This window comes from Odocoileus virginianus, chromosome 12, assembly GCF_023699985.2.
Source record: "Odocoileus virginianus isolate 20LAN1187 ecotype Illinois chromosome 12, Ovbor_1.2, whole genome shotgun sequence".
In the NCBI taxonomy this organism is placed as follows: Eukaryota; Metazoa; Chordata; class Mammalia; order Artiodactyla; family Cervidae; genus Odocoileus; species Odocoileus virginianus.
The window spans coordinates 64192594-64207508 of NC_069685.1; the positions used below are offsets into that span (position 1 = coordinate 64192594).

At 59.9% G+C, this 14915-nt stretch overlaps 2 protein-coding genes across 2 annotated transcripts; one reads left to right on the forward strand and one right to left on the reverse strand.

Moving 5' to 3' along the window:
• Nucleotides 1-741: 741 nt before the first annotated feature.
• GAS2L1 (growth arrest specific 2 like 1) lies at nucleotides 742-6095 on the forward strand. Its single transcript, XM_020907156.2, has 6 exons — nucleotides 742-892; nucleotides 1813-2461; nucleotides 3718-3825; nucleotides 3910-4006; nucleotides 4105-4276; nucleotides 4792-6095. The coding sequence occupies exons 2-6, from the start codon at nucleotides 1832-1834 to the stop codon at nucleotides 5795-5797; spliced, it is 2013 nt and encodes a 670-aa protein (XP_020762815.2). The 5' UTR covers nucleotides 742-892; nucleotides 1813-1831; the 3' UTR covers nucleotides 5798-6095.
• Nucleotides 6096-6440: 345 nt separating this feature from the next.
• Nucleotides 6441-9133, reverse strand: RASL10A (RAS like family 10 member A). The gene is made up of 3 exons (XM_020907157.2): nucleotides 8577-9133; nucleotides 7387-7511; nucleotides 6441-7083 (listed from the first exon to the last, which is right to left on the reverse strand). Exons 1-3 carry the CDS (start codon nucleotides 8793-8795, stop codon nucleotides 6816-6818), a joined length of 612 nt encoding a protein of 203 aa, XP_020762816.1. The 5' UTR covers nucleotides 8796-9133; the 3' UTR covers nucleotides 6441-6815.
• Between the last annotated feature and the right edge of the window lie 5782 nt (nucleotides 9134-14915).

The following is a 14915-nucleotide window of genomic DNA, read 5'->3' on the forward strand; positions in this document are numbered from 1 at the left end:
GCAGGATTTCCCGCTGGTCCGGGCAGGTCTCTCCTCTGCAGTGTGAAAAGAAACCAGCCAGGCTTAACCCTCAGGAGCCAGGCTGCCGCCTGCCTTCCTCCAGCCTTTATTCTGTGCCCCACCGGGCAGCCAGAGGTGGTCCAGGGCAGGGCAGGGGCCGAAGCCTCAGACACAGGGGCCTCAGCCAGTCTCCTCCCTGCCCTCCCCTCAGCGTTCTCAGCTGAGAAACGGGTTCCCCTAACTTCAGGGTTTAACAAAGAGTAGTTGATGAGGAGCCAGTGGCCGAATGGGGGTACAACAGAGCCCCTCTCCCCATCCCCGAGGCCAGCACTGCTGGTAGGAAGCCGCCACCCAAGGCCAGATGGCCTCACTTATCAGACCTAAGGAGGTCCACTCCCGCCGGCCGGAGGTGACTCCGCAGCCCCGGCCCCCTATCTCTTCCTGAGTTCCTCTTGGGAACAGGCCATGCGGCTCACCAGGGGAGGCCACCATCTGCGAAGGGGGTGCCACTAAAAACGCCCAAACCCCTTCCCAGGAGACCAAGGAGAGAGAAGGGACCCGGTCTGGGGGATGGGACCTCCGGCCCGGCAGGGTCGCCTGGGGACCCCGGTCCCGCCTCTGCCCAGGGCTGGGGCGGGTCCCGGGCCAGGCCCGCGGCTGGAGGCTCCAGCCCCGTCCCAGCCCAGGAACAGCGCGTCCCCTTTAAGAGCGCGCAGCCCCGCCCACCCCCTCCGGATCCGAATTCCAAGGAGGCGGGGCGGAGACGGCGGGCGCGGAGGACGCGGCGGTGGGACCGGGATCTGCTGCGGCTCGGGCGGCGCCTCCCTTCGGCGGCCCGCCCCGGCTCCGGTCCAGCCGGGGCGATGCTCCCCGAGGCCGCGGGATGAGCCAGGTGAGCGTGGGGACCCCCCTCCCCCCGGCAACCCCTGCCTGGCACACAGTGAAGCAGACCCAGCGGCGGCAGCCGCGGGCTCTGTTTCCCGGGGCTGTGTGACCTTGGGCAGCCCCGCACCCTCTCTGGGCCTAAGCCCAGAGGATGGCCAGGGCTGGAGACAGCCATTCCGAGTCCCGGCTCACAGGCATCAGTCTGGGGCTAGGGAGGCTCCCTGGAGGAGGGGCCTGGCCCAGGCCGGCCGCCGGATCCGCCACGCGGGGCTGGAGGGCCGAGCTCCGCTACCCACTGCTGCGCGCCCTTGAGCGAGCTCTGCGCCTCAGTTTCCTCGTCTGTAAGATGGAGGTAATATCGCTGCGCGCTCAGCCCCGGCTGCGGTCACTGCCGCTGCGTTACTGCTGCTGCCGTCCTGTCGTTATAATGACACAGCCTTTAGGGTAAAGGGCTTGAGGGCGGGCCTGGGGCCTTTCCGGAGTAAGTGGGATCACCGCCAGGCCTGAGCAGCGGATCGAACCCCTCTCTGAGGTCGGGTCCAGGGTTCCTACTCTTGAGTCCAGGGCTGCAGGTTACTCTCTCTCGGGCTTAGCGCTTCGCCTCTCACAGGGGCATTAACGATGGGGGCCTCCCTGCCTGGGCAGGAAGGAGGACTCAGCCAAGTCTTCACAATCCTTCTTCCCGAAAGAACCAAGCAGCCAACACTTACGGACACTTAAATCATTTATAAAAATCATCCCATTAGTTCCTATGAGGAAGGTACTATTATTGTATCCACTTCACAGACGGGTAAACTGAGGCGAGAAGTTTCTCAAAATCCAGGCATTTGGTCTGAGCCGACAAGCAGGTGCAGGTGGTCAGCGGCTTAGCCTGTGCTGAGAACTTGCTGGGTCCACAACCGTCCTGACCCGTGTCCCTGCCCACAGTGACTCGGCTGGCCCGGGCATGGCAGACCCCGTGGCGGGCATCGCCGGCTCCGCAGCCAAGAGTGTGCGGCCGTTCCGCTCAAGCGAGGCCTACGTGGAGGCCATGAAGGAGGACCTGGCCGAGTGGCTCAACGCCTTGTACGGCCTGGGTCTGCCCAGCGGTGGCGACGGCTTCCTGACGGGGCTGGCCACGGGCACCACTCTGTGCCAGCATGCCAATGCCGTCACCAAGGCCGCCCGCGCCATGGCTGCTGCCCGGCCGGCCCGCGGGGTGGCCTTCCAGGCCCACAGCGTGGTGCCGGGCTCCTTCATGGCCCGAGACAACGTGGCCACCTTCATCGGCTGGTGCCGCGCGGAGCTGGGTGTGCCCGAAGTGCTCATGTTCGAGACGGAGGACTTGGTGCTGCGCAAGAACGAGAAGAGCGTGGTGCTCTGCCTGCTGGAGGTGGCGCGGCGCGGGGCCCGCCTCGGCCTGCTGGCCCCTCGTCTCGTGCAGTTCGAGCAGGAGATTGAGCGGGAGCTGTGCGCCGCGCCCCCGGCCCCCAACGCCCCCAGTGCGGGGGAGGACACCGCCGAGACCACCGCCCCGGGAGCTCCAGCCCGTGGGCCGCGCATGACGCCCAGCGACCTGCGCAACCTCGATGAGCTGGTGAGTCCGCGAGTGCGCATGCCCGATGGCCGGGCTTATTCTAGCACAACCCAGGCACCAGCAGGCAGGGTGGTACCAGCCACCTTCCGCGGCCTGTCCTCGTGGCTGCAGGACAGCCTGCCCCGGGGAAAGGGTGCATATGTTGAGCACCAAGTGGATACCCGGCCCCAAAGAGAGGCAGGCGCAGAGAGGGCTGAGTGCTGGGTGAGGTCACAGCGCCCAGCGTGGCCTGGGAGAAAACTCGGCCTCCGCTACCCCATGGCACGACGACCCCCGCTTCCTCTCTGTGCCAGCCGCGCCCCAGGTGAGCACCGGGTGTCCTGCATCCGGGGGTGTGAGCCCCTCCTCTATGCCTCCGTGCTCTCCGCTGCTAGAGCGCGGCATTCACGCCATCACTGGGCTCCAGGTTGCATGGGGCCCAGGGTCCAGGGCAAGGCAGCTGGCGCACAGCAGGCGCTACGTGAGTGCCCAAGGAAGCTCCCAGGGGCTCTGCGGGCCCCTCCTCCTCCCCCGGGACTTATCTGAGAAGCCCAGCCCAGAGTACCCTGTTAAGAGCTGTGGGATGAGCTCTATGCTGAGCATATAGGAGGTGCCAGGCCGTGACTCCAGCTCCCACCTCTTACTGGGACCTAGGTGTCCCTGACACCCCCACAGCCTGGCTAAGAGTTTCCTTCTTATCAGGTTAGGACGGGATGTGCCCGTCCTGGAGGCGGGCAGCCGGATGGCTGTGGGCAGAGGCTGCACCCCACCCCACCCCGGGCCAGGGTCACCCGAGGCTCCACCTGCTCATTCTGTCAGCTCTGCTGTGGGTGAGGAGGCGGGTGGGGCCGCCCACATAGCCAGCCTGGCAGCTCCTGGCCTGGGGGAGCATGTGGGCAGACGTGTGCTGGCCGGGCGGGCGGCCTGGTGGTGTCTGTGTGTGCCCCACGGATCTGTAGCACTGCCGCCTCCATATGGCGTGGGTCTCAACATTCACGTCTCTGAAATGGGTGAGGGGGAGTGAGGACTCCCCCAAGGGTTCAGGGACTTCAAGGAAGCAGTCCCCCACCTCGTCCTGGTTGGCTTCCTCCCCAGTGATAGTCAGAAGGGAAGGAGCTCTGGTGAAAGGTCGAGCACAGAGGCGGCACTCAAGTCCAGGGCAACACAATTGGAGCCTCTGCTCTCCAGAAGAATTTACTTCCTTCTGCCCCTGGAGCTGCTGACGGCAGGCCCATGGAGGAGGGACCTGACCCCTGACCTCCAGCCTCTCCTCTTAGGTGAGGGAGATCTTGGGGCGCTGCACCTGCCCAGACCAGTTTCCCATGATCAAGGTCTCGGAGGGGAAGTACCGCGTGGGAGACTCCAGTCTGCTCATCTTTGTGCGGGTGAGAGCAAGGGGCTCCCCGAGCAGGCAGAGCCTGGGAGGTGGGTGGCATGCGCCGTGACCTGCGCACGCCGGGCTCCCACAGGTGCTGAGGAGCCACGTGATGGTGCGTGTGGGAGGCGGCTGGGACACGCTGGAGCACTACCTGGACAAGCACGACCCCTGCCGCTGCTCCTCCGCGGGTCAGTGTCGGGGGGTGGGGGGGGTGGGGGGCGGGAACGCGGGGGCGCGCACTTCTGCGGCCCGCCCCTCACGCGGCACCCACCCTCTCCCCCTGCAGCCCACCGCCCGCCCCAGCCCAGGACGCGCACCTTCTCCCCGCAGCGAGTGTCACCCAGCCCCAGCCCCCGAGCTGGCAGCCCAGCCCCAGGTGGGGAGCGCCGGGGCTCCCGCCCAGAGGTGACACCCATTGGCTTACGCAGCTGGAAGGAGGGGCCCGAGACCCCACTCAGGTGAGAGGAGGGAGGACATGGGACCCGGGTCCAGGGGGTGGGGGTGTGGGGGGCGCCCGCCCTGGCCGGGATGACGCTTCTTCCAGTGACTCACACCCTGGGAAAAGTTCCCGTGGGTGGGGGTGGGCCTGGCTTCCCATCTCTATGGCAACCCAAGCAAACGAACAACACAGCTGGGCGGGCCCTGGGGGCTGGGCGGCCGCCAACCCAACCCAGCTTCCCTCTAGCCTGCCCAGGAAGCTGGAGGCTTGAGCAGGGGGGAGCTTGGGCCCTTGCTTCTTCCGCTGCCTTGGGGTGGGGTGGCGGGGGGTGGCCCTGGCTGCAGAAGCTGTGGCAGAATCTCTCACTTCTCCCTGGAAGTCCCCAGGACGGACAGAAACCCTCGGCACCCCCGCTGCCACCACAGGTGTCTCGCCCGCGGCCGTGCGTCTGCCCGTTCCTTCCCCGCCCCGCCCTTTATGTGCAGCGGGTCTCTCTGCCTCGCCCCACCTCTCTCTCTCGTTCCCCTGCCCCAGGGTCCGGGACCAGCTGCCCCCCCATCCCCGCTCCCGCCGTTACTCTGGGGACAGCGATTCCTCAGCCTCCTCGGCCCAGAGCGGCCCCCTTGGTGCCCGCAGTGAAGACTCAGGCACTGGCCCCCGGCGGGAGCGTCCCAGCCGGCGTGTGACCACGGGCACCCCGGCCTCCCCGAGACGGCCTCCCGCCCCACGCAGCCAGTCCCGGGACCGGCTGGATCGGGGGCGGCCGCGTGGGGCCCCAGGAGGCAGGGGAGGCCAGCTATCCGCCCCCAGCCCTGCCCGGCGGGCCCGGAGTCAGAGCCGTGAAGACCAGGCAGTGCTGCTGGTGCGTCGGGACCGAGATGGACAGCACTCCTGGGTGCCGCGGGGCAGAAGCAGCCCCCACACTCCCCGTGCCCACAGCCCTGCAGCTCCCAGGGGCCCCAGCCCCAGTCCAGAGTTGAGCACAGTCCCGGCCAGTGTCTTCCGCACACCCTTGCAGCTTGACCCAAAGCAGGAACAGCAACTGTTTCGGCGCCTGGAAGAGGAGTTCCTGGCCAACGCCCGAGCCCTTGAGGCTGTTACTGGTGGGACCCCCAGTGGACCAGCCCCTGACCCAATTCGGGCCCCAGACCCTCCAGCTCCTGACTCAGCCTACTGTTCCTCCAGCTCCTCTTCTTCGTCCCTCAGCGTCCTGGGTAGCAAGTGTGGGCAACCCGGGGACTCTGGCAGGATGGCCAATGGGCTGCCTGGGCCCCGAGGCCCAGCCCTGTCCAGCTCTTCCGATGAGGGCAGCCCCTGCCCCGGTGTAGGGGGCCCACCAGATGCTCCGGGGAGTCCTCTGACCGGCCCAGAGCCCCTGAGGACCTGGGCACGAGGCCGGATGGACACACAGCCAGACCGAAAACCCTCACGCATCCCCACACCAAGGGGCCCCCGCCGCCAACCCGGACCCACGGGGTCCGGGACCTGGCATGCCCTTCACTCAGTCAGCCCAAGGACGGAGCCGGATTCCTGGATGTGACGGACCAGCCCAGCTGCCCCCAGTCCCCTGTTCCCTCTCTCCTTTTCCTTTGTGGCCTTAACCCCTCTGCATCAGGGAGTGCCCCTGCCTCTTGGGGACCAGACCTCATGGGACCAGACCCCTCGGGACCACATGGCACAATGGGACTTCTGGTGTACATTCCGCTTGGGGGATGAGCATTGCTATTTAATTACTAATATTATTGAATGCCTTAGAGGAGGCTGGGCCAGCCCAGTAAGGACCCTTCCTGAGGTCCCGTGGCCCTGCAGAGCCTGACAGTAAAGTTTTCTTCCAGCTACTTGTGTCTGCGTCTTGGAGACTCAGCCTTCTTGGAGACTCAGCCTTGGGGCCGTCATATCCATTTGAGAACCCTCATTACAGGCTGGGATTCTGGAGTCAACTGCGAGGGGCAATGCCTGTCAGCTCTGACCTTTAAGTGTATGTCTCCTGCATGGGCAGACAAGTTCTTACCACTAGCGCCCCCCTGGGAAGCACAAAATTTGTTTTTTAGCCACTTTGTGAGGCACGAGAGATCTTAGTTCCCCAACCAGGGATTGAACTAATGCCCCCTGCAGTGGAAGCTTGGCGTCTTAACCACTGGACCATCAGGGAATTACCCAAGATTATCTTGCCATCCCAGAAATGCCAGGGGCAACTTGCTTCCCCTTTATTTCCTCCCGGGAGGTGTGACTTAACAGTTGGTCCAATGAAACTCCAAGAGCAGCCTGAGCATGTCCAATCAGATTCATAGTCAAGTCCTTTTCATCCAATGGAATCGTGACTCAATGAGGTCCCAGAAAGGACTGATTTGTCCAATGGGGCCTGGTTGAGCCCAGTGAGATTCAAAGAGAAGTCTGTTGCCCAGGAGACTGGGTGGGAGCGTTCCTCAGCCAATCAGGGAGGAGGCTGTCCTGTCCAATCCGAAATAAGTTGGGCAATCTCGTCCAATCCGGGCCCCCGGTTGTTCCGGTTAACCAGAAGGCCCCTCCCCCCCGTAAGGGGCGTTTTTCCAATTCGATCACATGAGGCTGCAGCGCGCCGGGTGCAGCGCCCCTTGCAGGCGCAGAGCTGGATGCGCAGGGCGTGCGCGCACGAGCGCGCAGCGCAGCAGCTCGCGGAAGAGCCGCAGCACGTGCCAGTTGTACTTGGCGGAGCATTCGAGGTATCCGCAGCGCCAGCCCCTGCGCACCAGGGCAGCCAGTGCGCGCCGAGGCCCGAATCGCAGCCGCTGCCGGTCCCGCTTGTTGCCCACCACGAGAATGGGCGCTTCAGGCGCGCCAGCTGGCCTGGAGGCCAAAGGAGGATGAAGGTCGCAGTGCCTGGGACCCCCATGGCCGAAGAATCCCTCCAGCGGGTATAAACACACTAAGGAGCATACTTTCCTGCGGCCAGAGAACCTCCAGCAAACACCAGACCCACAAAGACCCAGGACCAAAGACCGCTTAGGGCCAGAGGCCAGGCCCGAAAAGGCCTGAGACCTGGTCCAGGACGGCGGAAGAGCCCACCCACTCACCTCGGGGAAAAAAGACCCAGCCAGACCCACAAACACTCCCCGCCGTCCCATACACAACCCGGGCGGCGCACCTCACCTGGTCTCCGCAATGCGCTGCCGCAGCGCCTTCACATAGTCGAAGCTGTCCGGGCTGCAGATATCGTAGACAAGCACGAAGGCGTCCGTGTCCTGCAAGCTCCAGTCTTTAGAGTCCGGCCACTCCTGAGGGGCGGGAGGCCAGAGTTTGCCGAAGCCCTCTTCTTCTCTCACGCATCCAGACCTTCTGCAACGGGCCTTGACGTGAAACCCACACAGTTCACGCTCAGGCCTTGGCCCTTCTCCTGCTCATCTGTGGCCCTCTCCCGCAAGCTCCCTGGGCCTTACTGTCCTTATGGGCGCTGGGGTATACCTTTTAAAACCGTGCCTGAAGCCAGTCAGCGTCCAACCCTTCTTCTGTCAGGGTCTCCTCTCCCCTGAGGCCTGTCTCCTTCCTCGCGCCTTCCTCTCTTTCCCATGGTTCCCTTCTTTCGGGCCAGGCCCCGCCCCTCCCCCAGCGCCCTCAGGAGTAGTGCCTGCCTCCAAGCCTGGGCCGGTGTTCCTGAGCCTGCGGAGACCACTGATTAACAGCAGCTCTACACACTTAGGCTTCCGGCCGAAGCACACGCTGCTCTTTCCACCTGGAAATGCTTCCGCCGCTTCCTCTAATCACAATTTCACTCATCCTTCCCGGTTCAGCCCAAATGCCACCCTCACCAGGAAACCCTGGTTAATCCTGCCTGCTCTTTCCTCTTCACTTCTTGAAGGCATCAACTCCCAAGGATTCAAAGTCTGCCCTGGACTTTGCAAAATTATTAAACAAGTCTTGGCTGCAGGTACTAGGAATGAGGGAGCAGAGAATGATGCCCTCAGAACGGACACCCCCGTGTCTAGCTTCAACCTCTCCCACTGCGGCTCTGCTCATGGCTCCAGACACAGAACACTCACTCTCAGGCAGGCAGGACCATGCTCCCCCGTGCACTAATCCTCACCCACCAGCGGAGGCCGAGAAATAGCAATTTAAGCAAGCGAGAAAAAGCCACTCTGCAAAATCGCCAGGTCTTGGGCCTGAGTTGGGGCAATTGCATGCCGGCAGAAGAGGTGAAAAGCACAAATGCCAGGACACACATTGACCGTTCAGTCCATGAACACAGTCGGGTACCCCTGGGCCGTCCACGGGGACACGCACGTGTGTACCGAGCATCCACCCACATGCTGTCACACGCCCCTGCCCACCCCTTAGCCTACTACCTCTTGCCCCCCGGGGCTCTGACCGGGGCCAGCACCGTCGCCGTCGCGGATGCTCAGGTCGTAGACGGCGCCGTCGAGCAGCACCGCGGGCCGGTAGAGGCGCGGCCCGTCCGTGGGCCTGTGGCGCTCGGGGTAGTCACCGAACAGGAACTGGCGGATGATGGCCGTCTTGCCCACGCCCGGAGCGCCCAGCACCGCCACCCGCAGGCTGCCCCCCATGGCCCGCGCGTGCTGCTGCGCCCCGCTCTGGGAAGCCTCATGGGCAGGCGCCGCTCTGAGCGCCCGGCGCGCCCTGCCCCGTGCGCCCCAGCCCCGCCGCGCTCATCGCCCCTTGGAGCACCGGGGGCCCGGGGAGGCCAGGCTGGAGGTCGGAGCTGGCGGTAGAGGGGAAACAGACAGCCGAGCAGGCGGACGGCGGACGCACGAGCAGCTCCGGCGAGTGCCAAGCTCAGGAGAGAACTGACCGAGCACGCCGCGCGCAGACACGACCTCCGCCCCGCAGCGCCACTGGAGGCGCCGGCGACAGCGCGGAGCACCGAGGTCGGACCTCCTCGCCTCGCGGGTCCCGCGGCGGTGCAGGATGCAGGGGGCGGCGCTGCCTCTCGGCGCCTCGGTCCCTCCGTCCTTCTCTTGCTCCGGCGCCCGGAGTCGCCGCCCCAGCCGGCGGCGCGAGCGAGCAGCGAGCAGCAAGCGGAGCCTCCCGGAGGCGGCGATGAGGTAACCGCCTACCCGCCCCTCCGGCTCCCCGCTACCCGCCCGGGACGCCCCTCCCGGGAAGGGTCGCGGGAAGGTGACTGGGACTCGGGGAGCCCAGGGAGGGACCCAGCCCCCTCTGCGTTCCGCGCTCCTGTCACCCGCTCCAAAATAGAAGTCCCTTCCCGCCCACGTCCGCGCCCGCTCCTCCAAACACCGCTCTCCCAAGCTGGCTCCTCGCAAACCCGGCCCGCTGGAGTCAGGCCGCCCGGGTCGGATCGGGCCCGGCTATGTGACCTTGGGCGAGTCGCCGCACTGCGCTGGCTCTGCTCCGCATCCACCAAAGGCACACACCGTTTCTTGAGCGCCTACTACGTGCCAGGTCCTACACTAAGCTATCACCCACACGATCCTTGACTCGAAGCCTCAGCCTGGTGTCTCTGAGAGAAAACTGAGGCCGGAGAGGGGGCTGCTGTCCAAGGTTGCGGGTCAGCAGCTGGTCCCTGTGAGGAGCTCTCCCACCTCCCTCCGGCCCACAGGGGCCAGCCCTAAATAAGGGTGTCAGGGAGGGGGCCGTGGGACAAAGTGTGCAGCAGGTCCCAGCAGCTCAGCCCCAGATCCCTATCCCAGCAAGGCTGAAAAAGGCCGAAATTGGTTCACGCCACCTCCCTCACCACTAAGGCCAAGTTTTCCGCTTAAGTCTCCACCTGTAGCTTTCCCTCACACCCCGCAACCTCCACGCTAGGTTCCCAGAGCCCAAGTCCCCACTCCTGGAGCCGGCCCGACGCCCCTTCCTTCTCCGTCAGGCCTTGGGAAGTCTGGGTTAGGCAGCCCGGTCCTCTGCTGACCCGCCCCGCCCCTGCAGTGGTGGGGGGCGGGGGTGTCTCCCGCATCTCTGACCGTCCCTGATGCCCCGGAACTGCATGACAGGCACAGACAGCACTGTTTCTGCACTGACCAAGCACTTTGCTCGTCGGTCTGTGCAACAAACAGCCCCAATCTTCACTGCTTCCCAAGATGCTGAGACAGATTTTTAAAAGAAAAAGCACAGACAGCTTGCTCACCTCAGCCTGTGGGACGTGGGGAAGGGGCGAGGAGCTGAGTCTTGAAGCGGGGAAGGGGGTTCACTCTGGGGAGCACGCGATGGCACCTGGATCCGGGGCCTGGGTCGCTTTCACTCTCCCCAGCCACTAGGGAGCTCGGAGCCAGAGCTGTGGCTACGTCTCAGTGGTGTGCCAGCTCTTCGGGCCCAGTGAGCGGCTTTATCTTACTTTCCAACTGTGGGTTTCTTCCTTCACCTGACTCCCCCTCTGACTTTTTCAGGCCTCTGGGTTTTGTGAGCTGCCTCACTTCCTTGGAGTAAATAAACTAACTAGGCCCCGTCCGCCCTGTTGACCACCAGCAGGGTGTGGGGCTGACATGAGGATGGTCTTCCTCAGGGCGCTCGCTGGGACCCACACCTGCCTCGAGCACCCTCTCGCCTACACGTGGGAGCCCACTCTGGACGTGCTTCCTCGGAAACCTTCCCTTTGCTTTCCTACAGCACCCTCTTCCTGGGCGGGGCTTCTTTGGGAACCACACACAGGGCTGTGTGGCTGCGTGGCTGCGTGGGAGCCACGGCCGGGCCCAGGGTGTGGTTCTGGAATGGTGGCGGACACTCTGAGCAGGGTACGGAAGAGTCCCCACAAAGGTGTGCAGACTCCACAGGGGCGGCACGTTCCCACTTAGCAAGGAGCTGTGGGCACTTCCCTGGCCGTCCAGTGGTTGGGACTCCACGCTTCCACTTCAGGGGGGCCCAGGTTCGATCCCTGGATGGGAAACTAAGATCCCACAAGTTGTGCAGTGTGGCCTAAATAAATAAATAAAAGAGGACCTGTAATGTGCCCAGTCTGTCCTCTGTGAGGCCCAGAGGGATGAAATGATTTGCTCAGAATGATCTAGCAGGAAAGTGGCAGAACAGGGACTGGAACCCAGACCTCGAGCCACTGAGGCTGACCCTCTGAGAAGCCCATCTTAATCAGGGCCCAGAAGCACCTCAGGAGGAGGTGAGTCGGTGCGTGTGGCCCTGTGGGAGCGGAGCTCAGCTCAGACAGGAGCAGGCAGCCCAGGGCCAGTCTCCCCGAAGACCAGCAAGCCAGGGAGCTTGGGCTGCATGTCAGCGGCTGCCTGACCTTGGCCCATGCAGTTTCTCCCCAACCTGCCTGATTCTAGCCTCTCCCTGGGGTCGAACACCATGAATGTGCCCAGCTCCCAGGGGTGTGTACTGTGGACTCCTCTGGGCCAGCCATCTGGGCCAGTGCACAGACCATCAGTCACGGTCTGTCCTGCCCACCATCTGTCACTTGTTCCCGCGTAACTCACCTCCCCAAGTCCTGAGCTGGGGAAACTCTTATCACTCGATGCCTCATACATGCTGGGTCCTTGGTGGCCACTGAAAGACCTCATGTATTGATTCAGTCAAGCCCCTGAAGGCCGTGGGGTTTTACAACCACCAGGAAACAAGCAGGCAACACAGGGCTTCAGTAATGGTCTTGAACTCATAAAGTTGTTGTGGGATGAAATCAGATGATACAACGAGGAAAACAAGACGATTTAGGAAGGCTAGTGGGAGGACTGAGTTTGTACATAGAAAGTGATCTCAGTTTATATGCAAATAACCATCGGCTATGGAGAAGGAAACGGAAACCCACTCCAGTCTTCTTGCCTGGAGAATCCCATGGACAGAGGAAGACAGGCAGGCTACAGTCCATAGGGTCACAAATAGACATGACTGAAGCAACTTAACACGCACACACGCCACCATATGTGTGTGTGCATATGTGTGTGTGCACACAGCTAAGTGTGTAGACAGGGATTTCCTAGTTCTGTCTGCTCTGAGGGCCTCGGAAGTGCAACCCTACAAGCCACAGGCACACCCAGCACCCAGATCTTGGCTTCTGATTCTGTTCTCCAGGCTCCCTGGAGAAATGGCTGGTGCCAGGGCTGGGCAAGACAAGTAGAAGATGAGCCTGGAGCATCTCATAATATCAGAGAGGAAGGAAGTGCTCAAAAGAAACCAAAGGATGGAATTCCCTGGCAGTCTAGTGGTCAGGACTCTGAGCTTCCACTGCAGAGGGCATGGGTTTGATCCCTGGTCAGGGAACTAAGATCCCACAAGCTAAAAAAAAAAAGGAAGAAAGAAATCGAGGGATGGGGGTGTCAAAGGGACACAGAGCCTACTTGAAAGAGCTCCCAATGGCCACAGCTTAAAAAATTTAAGCAAGAAAATAAATAATGCACTTTTGGATTAAACCCAAATTATAAAGTAAATATCCATGAATCCAAACTGGTATAAATGATTGAGTGAATACATAAATCCAGGAGAAGAAACACATTTTCCTACAGAAGAATTCCAAGTATTTTCTGTAACTGCCCCCTGCCCCCACGCAGTGTAGGCTGCGCTTCGTGACTTGCTTCCCAACAGAGTGTGGAAAGGGGAGGAAGCGGCTTTGTGGAGGAGCCCGCTGTGAACACTGCCTCGGCTAAGTGACGCAGGCTCACGTGTGGCGTTAAGCCGGTGACAGCGTGCACCCCTGACATGATGTGATCAGAAGGGCACCTCCCTGGTCTCTGTCTGGAAAACCTAGAACCCCAGGCTAACCACGGGGAAACGTCAGACAAACCCAAGATGAGGGACAGTCGACAAAATACGTGACCAGCACTCCTCAGGACAGTTAAAGTCATGACACAGAAAAAAGTCTGAGGAGCTCTCGCAGACCCACGGAGACTGAGTAAATGTGACAACCACATGGAATGTGTGATCCGGGGACAGAACAAGGACATGAGTAGGAAAACTAGAGAAATCTGAATAAATCTGGGTTTAGTTTTTAAAGTATATGTTACATAATTTGTAATTTACACTATAAATACTACTATTCTTGTGTTTTATATATTAACAAATATATATTTACATCATAAACATACATATGGAAAATATCCCATTCACAAAAGGAACAAAAAAATAGAAAATACTCATGAATCTATGCAAGGATAATGTACATGCAAGAACTTTTTTTTTTTTTTGGCACGCGGTGCAGTTTGCAGGATCTTAGTTCCCCAGCCAGGGATCAAACCTGGGCTCTGGCAGTGAAAGTGGTGAGTCCCAACCACTGGACCACCATGGAGTTCCCCATGCAAGAACATTTAAATGAAGAAAACTTAAAATGTTATAGAGATGTAAAAGAAAGTATGAACCAATGGAAAGTCATCTACTCCTAAATTCAGATATAAAGATTAATATTATTGACATCATTATAAAGATGTCAGTTCTCCATAAGTTAATATAAACATTTGATATCCAAATAAAAATAATACCATCATTAAAAAAAGATTAGTTCTAAAGTTCAAATGGAACCCAAAGGGTGAATAAGAAGGTGCTATAAATTATAAAAATATAAAGGAACAATATATTAAAAAAAAAATACAATGGTGAGAGTTCCTTGGCGGCCAAGTGGTTAGGATTCTGGGCTTTCATTGCCATGGCCTGGGTTCAATCCCTGGTTGGGGACGATCCCGCAAGCCATACAGCGCGGCCCCAAAAACCCCAAAACAAACACACACACACACACACACACACACACACACACACAGTGGCCAACATAGAGACAAATTCTCTGGTACGGAACAGGGCCCAGAAAAGCACTCATATACATGTGGAAATTTAGTATATGACAGAAATGACATTTCAGATCTGTGTGGAAAAGACGAATTACTCAGGAAATGGTGTGGCAACAACTAGGTAACCATCTGGGAGAAGAGAAAGTTGGATCCCTACCTCATTCCTAACATAAAGCCCGGATGGAACAGGCTTGGAATGCAGAAACTAAGACGAGACAGGCACTGGGAAGAAAGCTGCCAGGAGGCTGACGCCCCCAATACAATTTCAGCATGGAAAAGTAAAGACAGCAGCAAAGACAGAAACCAAATGGGGAGAAATAATGGCAAACCAGGAAGAAAAGCACCAATAACCGGATCAAAAAAGGGCAAAAAAATATGAAACAGCTCACAGAGAAGGACATACAGAGGCTCAAAAAAACAGGAATGGAGGCCTGTTTAAAAGGCAGGAAGATACCATTTCTCACCCGACACCTAAACACTGCAGTATGCCAAGTGTGTGAGGGTGTGGGGGAACGGGCAGCTCCTTCCTGGTTGGTGGGGGTGTGAACTAGAAAGCTTTTAGCAATAGCTAACAAAATGATGAACACACCTACCTTCAATCCAGCAATTTCTGTCTGAGCAGTGTACCGACATGAAAAGTGAATGCTCTTTGCAGTTATCACTTGCACCAACACCACCAAAGACACAACTCAGACGACTTCACAGCAAGGACTGGTTCATCACGGTGCCTCCGTGCAATGCAAAACCACACAGCTGCTAGAAAAAGGCATGAGGCTGCTCTCTATAATGGAACTAACAATGGAGAAATCCGCAAGATACAAGTATGCTGCGGGTTGGGTATATGTACTCCATGCTACTCTTCACACATAAAAAAGGGAAAAATCACATTATATGTCACTGACTCTCTCTGGAGGGTAACACTAGTCCCTTCAGGGAGGGGCATGAGGAATATTTCACTTGTGTCTGTCTTTTGCATTTTGAACCGTATGA